Consider the following 9,920-nt stretch of genomic DNA (forward strand, 5'->3'; position numbering starts at 1 on the left):
AGAAACCTACCGTTTCTGAGAAAATACATTCTACAACAGCAAATCCAACAATCCGAAATGGTTGAGAGGGGAAGATTAAAAAAGGTTCCCAAAGTTGGAAAACTTGAACAAGTAATTCTTATATAAAGACAAAGTTTTTACTTAGTAAGTTCATTTTTGTTACAAAGTTCTATTATCAAAATCTACTGAGGACGAGGATGCATCTCTTTAGAAATGCCTCTCATTTTTTTATGAATTATATTATGAGTTTTTTTATATGAAATGTAGTTTGGTTAAACCGAAAGGTGATCCACAACAAAATCAAATTATATTTGAATTAACATAAAATCAATTTGATTTTGTGTTTGTTTCAACCACTTCAAGAGGAATAGAGGTGAGCTTTCTATATACCAATAATAGTTTTTGTCATATTTTGTCTACAAAACTAAAAAAAAAAAAAAAACATCACAATTAAGTTAATTCAGTTTAAAATGGGAAATTGCTAAACTTTGTCTCCACAGTTTCAAAATCAATTCTTATTACCAGACAATCGATTATGCAAGGCAAGGCATCTACCGATAACGCCTTCTACTCAAGTAAAATTAACAACTCATATTGATTCTTCAAGGAAATACAATAGCTAGCAACTAATAAAACTCTACAACCTTGATCTAAACTGACATTGACAATTCCCAAGATTTTATTTTCACCGCTATAAAACTAACCAAAGATGACAACTGAATCCTTATATATTATATACAATTGTATCATTATGTAATTTTGTTTATTCTAATTATTCTGTATTTCATTTAAGACTCTTCATTTTTTTTAAGATAATTAAAATGAAATTTCATTAATAAGATTATTAACATATTATACAAAATTTTTATATGTAATTTTTCAGGTCATTTGTAGGCAAGACGAAGTATTATGTTTGTGTCTGTGTTTTGTAAATTATAAGACAGAGGTAGTATGGAAAAGGCAATGAAATGGTAAAAACATTCATGAGAGTGAAAACAACAATTCATTTCAAATTAATTCTAAGTTGTGTTAGAGCTACCCTAATATGGTTTAAGGCAGATTAGGATTGAAAGATTTTAATATAATTATAATTCAAATTACATTAAGATTGAAAGTCTCTAATCCAATACCCAAATTGATACAATATGAACACAAACTGTCAAATCCATAGAGATACAACAGCAAAAATTTGTCAAATAATTTGAACGGCAGTAATCTGAGCAAGATTACACATGTTAATCTGAAAAAAGTTTACAGTAAACATTGCGAACATAACTAAAATTACCGTACAAAAATAATAAAATTTTCTTCTTCATTAGAACACAGTAAAAAGGGGTAAATTACTGATCATCAAATCAGGACACTATAATCTTAACCTAGATATGTCAAAATTTGCAACAAGCAAATCTAAGAAATGTTAGAAGTGACTTATCGAGCAGCTTGTGTTTGTACATGTTCCATAAGCTGACTGACTAGCTTATAGGTACGTCCTGATAGCGCCTTAGTGTGGTCTATCAATTGCTCGTATCTGGAAATAAATGGTCAAACACAGTTAACTGAGAAATTGTTGAGTATTGAAAAAGAAAATGAAACCTCAAAAAGAGCATGCATCATTAAGCAAAGATACAATAATGTGTATGTATAATGAATAATGCCATGTTTAGGACTAGATTCGAACTCAAACTCAGCTCAAATGAACCCGAAACGAGCTAACCTCTAATGAGCTCAAGCTCACTTAAGCTACAACTTCAACATTTTCAAGCTTGAGCTTTGGAGTGTTCTGTTCATCAAACTCATACACTAAAAATTTTAATACAAAACGACGTTGTTTTGACCCATATGTATTAAAACGACGTCGTTTTGACCAATATGTATCAAAACAACATCATTTTACTAACAAGCTAGTTAAAAGCTCAAACTCAAACTTATTTGAAGTAAGTTTGACGAGCCCGAACTCGAGCTCAAGCTCAAGCTCAATTACATGTAAATTGAGCCGAGCTCAAATTCGACTTGGTTCAAATCCAACCCTGGTTATGTGTAATCAATTTTGAATACCTAATTAGGTATTCAGATGATATGTTATCATATGATTGTGTATAACTCATCTTTCATTCAAAATCATTTAATAACACAATGACACATTATTTGGAATGCAAAATTGGGTGCACAAAGTTTTATTGACATATAATCTTACACATTGGGATGGCTAGGCTCAATTATAACAGTTCCTGTCTTTGTATCAATTTTGGCATCAAGTTTTGAGCTCCGAATAAGATTCACAATCCATCTTTCAGCCTCCTCATAATTCAAATTCAACTTCTCAGCAAGTACTCTGCTACAAATAAAGATTGCAAATCAATTTGAATTGCTCTCATAAAACTTTACAGTTGATGAAAGAAAGAGGAATCGATGCACACACAAGTTGATATAAAGAGGGAAAGACAGGGTCTTTAAAAAATATTAGTATGCAGCTTTAGTTTCTCCTCAAAGACCATTACGCATATTTCATTGGTTATTACATTGTATTTACTAGTGTACTATGCATAGAATATCACAGTAACTTAAACTTTCTTCATGATGTCAATGTTGTATAGAGGCTTACCCCATATCAATACGCTGATGAATTCGGCAATAGGTCTCAAAGATACATAGCCGAGCATTTTCAAGGAACTCATCTCTCAGTGGCACAGTAGAAAAGTTGCCTTCTTCCAATCGTTTGCCCAGGAAAGGATCATTCAATATCACCTACATTTGCACACAAGGTTAAGAAAATCCAAGACTGATCTTCAGGCATATATTTTAGCATCCTCTTACAAAATTGGGGTACAGACAACAGAGCGACGAGCAAAATACTTGATAAAAAGACAACGGAAAGAATTAAAAAACCATATCTATCCCAAAGCCCCACCAAATCCCATGTCAGATTCTAATGTCTAGAGCACTATTAATATCTATGTATAGGTATAGATGCTTGGTACTTCCATGTAGATGCTAGTAAGACGCACACTAAGGTAAACAAAACTTACTTCTTCACATTCTCTCATTTTCTTTTGTGCACCATCAAAGTCATAATTGACATATACACAAGCCAAAAACTCTGTAATAGGGTCTTTGTAAGAGTACTGCTCTTGCTGAATAACCTTAATAAAATCTTTGAATTGAGGTCTCCTCCTCTTATTGACAATGAATGCAGTGGCTAAGTAACGCAGGAGATGGGGAGCATTTGTTTGAATGGCATTGAGATACCTGACAATCGATATTCTCATATTCTCAGATAACAAGAAAAGAATACTAATAAACTGACAGTAGATACAACGTCGATATAGCTTGCAGTAGAAAGTTCAAAAGGCAAGACAATAATCAAAGGCGCAACTATTATGACTAAGGACAATTTCATTTTTCTGCTATAAAAAGAAGAAATTGAAGCACCAGAGAAAAATATTACTTTTTGCTTCAAATCACTACTAAAACAAGGTGTGACTTAAAATAATTATAATTTGTCAAGACATGAAAAACAACTGGTACAGAACAGACACATAAGAGATGTACTCAACCCTGAATGAAGTATGATATATTTGACATAATATTTAGAGTGAATAAGAAACCAAAAGAAAATTCCAAATGGCATACTTATCCTGATTGAACAAGTCAATGATTTGCATCCTTCCATTATCATGATTGAAAAAGATGAACAGGTTCCAATGCATCAGCCAGATTCTGCTTTGCATCTGACTCAAAGGAGACAAAAAATTCTGCAACAATATTAACCTATTGGTACAGATTTTACAATGAAACAATACTGTACTGCAAGTTAAGAAACAAAATTAGGTATGATTGAATTTTCCAAACAGGAAAAAAAAAAATAAACCTTTGAATCGTCAACTTTTTCTTTCAACTGATTAAGTTCTTCATGAGCAATATCCCAGTTCTGCATCAATATCTCAGCTGCCAACTTACCCCATAGTGCACTCAGCCTCCTTTCACTATTTGTGCACAATGCCCTGTACTGATAAAGATAGTCAGCGGCAGCAGAGTAGTTCCCACATTCAAACTGAAACTTGGCATACTGATATAATGCCTCTATCTGGTTGGGACCAATCTGATCAAAGGGAAGCAAGAAAAGTAGAATAAATTTCACAATTTAAATCTAACTAAATATATACAAGCATGTTTCTTGCCATAATAAATGCAAAATTACTTGAGAATTAAATGAGAAAATAGTCTACACTACAGAAACACAGTTAATCCAAGAACTTCATTTCCCTAGTTTAGACCCTAAGATTTAAAGTTATCCAAAAAAATTCACAGACCCAACAGAAGAAAATAAAGGTTTTCAGCTAACTTGAGACATTCAAGATAACACTTATTTTTCAATCTTAGAAAAGTCCAAAAATTAAGCATAGGCAAACCATCCACAAGGGTATTGATAAGAATAACCACCAAAAAGCTTCAAACCAAACATATTCCCGAAACACTTTTCCCAGCATGTAGCCCAGCCTCTGATGCAGACTGGAATAAACAGGTGGGGAGCCGAGTTGTTTAAGTCAACATGCGAGTAGAGGAAATAAGTGAAGTTGTATAGATGGGTAGCAGATTTGTCTATTTAAGTAGGCAGCTAAATGGAATCAAATAAATGCCACATTTTAGAGTAGTCTGCGGCATCGTTTAGTGAGTCCAAATTTAAGTTTAGTTTCAGTTGTATTCATAAGAGTTGGTTGTAACAAACATGGAAAGCAAAGTTGAATGCATGCAGAAAGGGAAAATGAGTTGTATGTAATCGGGGTGAGTTGGTTTGGGTACCCTACCCAAAAATCTGAAAACTGGAACTAGCCAATTCCGAAGATTTAGGAACTAGAATCAATAAGGACAGGTTCCTCCTCAGTTTGTTTCAGTTCCAGTTCTAAGTACCCAAAGCAAATGCAAGGAATTGAATTATGAAATGCCAGAGTTTCAATTTTATGTGACTGAACTACCTGGGAATGACTTCAACACACTATTCGAAAGTTTGTCAAACTTAAAAAATAATTATAGTGATCTTACTCACTTTATGATGGGCACTCATGGCACTTTCCATGGTCTGTTCTACCTTTAAAAAAGAATGCGTCCATTTATTCCTCCAACTGTGTCCATTTGTTGTCAAAGGTTTGTACATATTTCAATCTTAATTTGCTTCATTATATATTTTGACAATTGATGTGAATATCATTTCTCATGCTCTTTTAATTTATTAAATTTAATGCAAAACTACCAAGACCTACGGATGATGGAGGATTGCCATTGATCAAAGGAAAGATTTATAGATCTAAAACAAGCCTTCCTGTTGTTAAAGAAGCCTATCTTTCTCAATTTCAACAAGACTTTGGCTCATTTCTCAACTCACATTTTTAGGAGATGATACCTCTTGGTTGTGTTATGCTAACACTCCAAGGCTGGCTTGATATGGATCCTACAAGTAAAGAGAGCAACAAACGTTGGGAAGTTATAGCTCAAACCATTGGTAGATGATTTTTTCCTATCATATATGTACACAATAAAATTTAACCAATTATTTACTTATTGCATGCAACTCGAGGTTCAAAGCCAACTAATTTTTTTACTTTAATTAGGGACTAACTTCTAAAAAAGAGTTGGACTCCTTTAATTGCCATTGTGCATTCCACTGCAACAAGAATTGAGGGATACAGTGGACAAGAAGGGATCGTTGGTGATGAAGAAAGTTAAAGTGAAGAGCTTGGAATGTGGGACAGTTTTAAAGATTAACTTGGGTCAAGTAGTTTGTTAGATCCGGTCTCGATCAGTTTCCAATTCCTTAGAAGATTGGAATTGAAACCGGAACCAATAGTCCCACCAAAACGGAACTTATGGACTCCAAAGCTTTTTGATGGTAACTAATCTAAGTGAATTTATCTAACTTGTCCATGGCATGAATTGGTTCATGACCAAAATTGGACAAATGTTGAAAAAATGAAATATTTTAAGTACGTCCGCCCCCACGTCTTGAATGTAAACTTGGTAATCTATCAAGCATGCATGTATGTCCGTACATTGCTCAATATAAAGGAAGTCATAGGGTGAATGTCCATTACGAGAAGAAAGCGTACATCAAGGTTTATACAAGGCATATACCTACACCATAGGGCTGGATTCAACTTTTTAATGGCCGGCTCGAGTTCGGCTCTAGTCGAGCTCGAGCCGAATTCGGCTCGGCTCGTTTTCAGCTCGGCTCGGTTTTTATATCAAAACGACACCGTTTTGTACATATATATGGATCAAAACGACGTCGTTTTGTATAAAAAATTTTTAAAAAAATATACCGAGCCAACCCGAGCCAGCTCGGGCTCGGCTCGAGCTCGATCGAGCCGAGCTGAGCCCGGCTCGTTTCGGACTCGAACCGAGCTCGAGCTCGAGCTGGAGCTGGCTCGGCTCGAATCCAGCCTTACTACACCATGAAGCAATGTGTACACCAGTCTTCAAACAAGGTGTACACTCGTACGTGAACTTTAGTATGCCCATACCTCATCCTTCTTCAAAGAGTTACGTCTTGCCTTACCCGTACATGTGATTAGATACACCGTAAAAATAGAATGTAAGCCCACACATCCCTTTATTTCATGAGAAATTCGGATGTTAATGAATACTTCTCCAAATCCAACGGTCATGTAAACCTTTCTAGCCATCCAAACCTATAAATTAAAGTCTCTTTGAGTTGAAAAAGGTAAGAGATCATTCATGTAAAAGCTATATACTTCTTCACCTCAAAAAATTTTCTCCCAAGTTTATAACTCATACATGTGAGAGAAATTTGTACTTAATATTTGTATTAGCCTTTGTAAAGGCATTACTACTTCTCAATCTTTGTATTAAATCTTACTTGGACGAAATCTCTTGTAACTATTGTATTAGACGCAATCCCAGAATAACTAGTGTACTTGAGTGAAATGTCAAACCATTATAAAAAGGAATTTCTTTATGAGTGAAACTTTTTAAGTTAGTTGCTTGAAAAAGTGAACATAGAAGGCTTGGAAGAAAAAACTCTGAACTACTATAAATCTTGAACATTCCTATCCTTTACTCTACTCTATATTTATTGTGTGTGCTTGGTTGCTTTGCTATAATTATATTTGTGTAGAAAGTTTTTGATTTGTTTTAAGTTTCAAACAATCCTATTCACCCCCGTTCAAGATTATATTAGCCATTAGGGTGTTTTTAGGAACCATAACATAATCGAAATAAATTGGTTTTGGGTAGGATCTAGAATCAAAATGTTATGTACCTGACAATTTTGATTCCTTCCGAGACTTTTGTTCACCTATTTAGTATGCAATGGGTGGGTTCACCAGCTAAATACTCATCAATACCTATAATTGGAGTATATAGAATTAGTTTTAGAACTAATCAATTTCATTCTCTCTTTACAAAATTCTCTCTCTTTCCTATTTCTTCTTTGTTCCTTTCCCTATTGCAAATTCTCTTGCTCTTCTCATTTAATTCACAACAGTGATATCAAAGCTTTGGTCCTTTGCCATGGTAGAAGGAACTCAACAACAAGAGCTTTGTCATGATCTAACACAATTGCCTAAGGAATTTGTGTAAGTACCAAAGAACAAACAACAAATACTTATTAAGAAGTCCATCGCTGAGTACAAAACTGAAATCAAGAATTTGTTAGCGTGTTAAGCCTTCAAAACATAGAAATTCTTACAAGGCGACCACCAATAGACTCATTGAAGGAGGAAATTCCAAAGCATAAATTTCCTTAGGTAAGGTCTTCTAAACTAAAGCTTTGGCTCTTTAATGGAGAGGGGTTAGACATCTAGCTCCTTATAGTGGAATTTTTTTAAGTTGGATTGAACCGCAAAAGGAAATTGGGTGGAAATGGATGTGTTGCACTTGGATGGGAAGTTGGTAAGGACCTGGCAATCAACCCTTGTCACAATCACTCACAAAAATTCAAGAAATAGTTTGGCCAATTTTAGACTAATCTAAAATAAGGACTATACTCAAATGGTTGCAATCAAACAAAGAGATAACGGAAAATTAGAACAGAAAGAAAAATGTTGGTAATAAAGGTACCAACTCCTCCCAAGGCAATTAGCCTCCCTCACACTCTGAATTATTTTCCTTAATGCCTATTACTCATCTCTCCTTTTTATAGTTGTTTTTTATCTCCTGTGATCAAGTTATTACCATTTCTTGTTACTCAATGTTTCCATCTTTGGTCTTCCCAATTGTCCTTTGTTAATACTTGTCTCTTTCCCTAGTTTTGCCAACTATTGTGCCAACTAGTCTTGGTTAGACTTGCTTTTTTCGCTTTATCCAGTATATTTTCCTAATAAGGGGTAATAGTGACCAACCATTGGGTTCCATGTATCAAATTATAGCTACTTAAGGGCTATTTTTAAACATAAGTAAGGAAGGTGTAACGTTGGTGATCTCCACTCAAACTCCATATGAATAAAACTACACTACAAATCCACCCCATAAGCTGCAATGACTTTAACTCCTTCAACCGGTTGTAAATCACATCCTAACTTATGTGCAAGTTGCTCACTCACTAAATTGTGAATGCTACCGGAGTCTAAAAGGATGTACAACCTCTTCTTATATATTCCTTCAAGATAGTTTTTGGCCTCAAGGAGCCATTCAAGGCATGCAATGATAATTGCATCAAACTACCTTCATCTTGCTCAATTTGAACAGGCTCCTTTAGCCTGTTCTCATCAAAATCACGATTATGTAAACGAAGTTGTATAGGCGAGAAGCAAAGTCGCCTATGTAAATAAGTGGGTACATCACAGACCACGGTACACCGGGCCTTGTCATTTTCGGCCTGGCCCACCACCCTAAGCCTCAAAATAATACCCAAAATACGACCACTAATTTTTTTTTCTTACTTTCCTTCCTGTTTAATCCTTAATATTCAGCAGCAGGAAAAAAAACACCTTGATAGACAAATATAAAAGAAAAATTCACATTAACCATCCCAAGCATTTAGCTCAAGCAAACTGCGACAATATAAATGAACTTTCAGTCACTAAACTCCAAAAGTTTCATAAATTTATCAAGTATATTCGCCTTAAGAAATAATAAATAAAAAAGCAACGAAAAGAATAAGCACAAACGAAGATCAAAACCTGGTAGCGGTCATTAAGCATCTGTAAATTATAATGTTTATCAGGCCTCAACTCTTGCACAGCAGAAGGGTTCTGCAAGAAGGAAACCAAGGGAGCAGCAGCCTCCTCCAGGGCTTTCAATCTGGCGACGACCTCCGCTCTCCGCTCGACCATATCTTGAGGGACATCGTCTGTGTGGTAGAGGCTCTTGTGAATGTCCATGGCGTAATCAACCATGTTAGTCTTGTTCAACAACTCGATCTTGGACTTGAGGATTTGTTCGTCTGAGTAAAGCTGGCGTTCTTGAAGGAACTCGAGGATTGGGAAGACAAGGTGTCGGTCGAGATTGGGTGCTATGCGCTGCGTGAGGTCGTAACTCGCCATTGCTCTGTTTGACTGTTGTTGCTCACAAACAACACACTATCTAGGTTTTGCTAAACTTGTTACTTATTATTATTTTTTTTTAAATTAAAGCAGAATGACTATTTCCCACTCAAGATTTGATACAAATTCAATTTTCTACCCATTTGTTAAGTTTCATTGTTATTGTCAAAAACTAAAATTGTTATTTACTAAAATATTTAAAAAACCTAAAAATTTATCTTTTTTCTTAGAAGTTTAAAAATCTAACAAATTTCTCCTACCCAAAGTTTCAAAAATCAATATTTTGCCCTAGGGTTTTTCCAACCATCACTGTTGACAATCTGAAATGGCAATGGTGGCGCTTTCACTCCTTTCCTTCTGGTTTCTCTCTCAATTCTATTCTATTTTCAACTATCACTAACTGAGAAAACTAACTAACAATGA

General features: G+C 34.9%; 1 protein-coding gene across 3 annotated transcripts; it reads right to left on the reverse strand.

The window, feature by feature from the left end:
• Positions 1 to 1,146: 1,146 nt before the first annotated feature.
• LOC123198411 (eukaryotic translation initiation factor 3 subunit E-like) lies at positions 1,147 to 9,547 on the reverse strand. Of its 3 annotated transcripts, none has more exons than XM_044613119.1 (7): positions 9,135 to 9,547; positions 3,869 to 4,099; positions 3,631 to 3,728; positions 3,027 to 3,246; positions 2,603 to 2,745; positions 2,195 to 2,335; positions 1,147 to 1,528 (listed from the first exon to the last, which is right to left on the reverse strand). In XM_044613119.1, the coding sequence occupies exons 1-7, from the start codon at positions 9,495 to 9,497 to the stop codon at positions 1,429 to 1,431; spliced, it is 1,296 nt and encodes a 431-aa protein (XP_044469054.1). In that variant the 5' UTR covers positions 9,498 to 9,547; the 3' UTR covers positions 1,147 to 1,428. The 3 variants fall into 3 exon arrangements, with proteins under 3 accessions (XP_044469054.1, XP_044469053.1, XP_044469052.1); XM_044613118.1 differs by having other exon boundaries at positions 2,195 to 2,332; positions 3,631 to 3,752; XM_044613117.1 differs by having other exon boundaries at positions 3,631 to 3,752.
• Between the last annotated feature and the right edge of the window lie 373 nt (positions 9,548 to 9,920).

Source organism: Mangifera indica, chromosome 15 (genome assembly GCF_011075055.1).
Source record: "Mangifera indica cultivar Alphonso chromosome 15, CATAS_Mindica_2.1, whole genome shotgun sequence".
In the NCBI taxonomy this organism is placed as follows: Eukaryota; Viridiplantae; Streptophyta; class Magnoliopsida; order Sapindales; family Anacardiaceae; genus Mangifera; species Mangifera indica.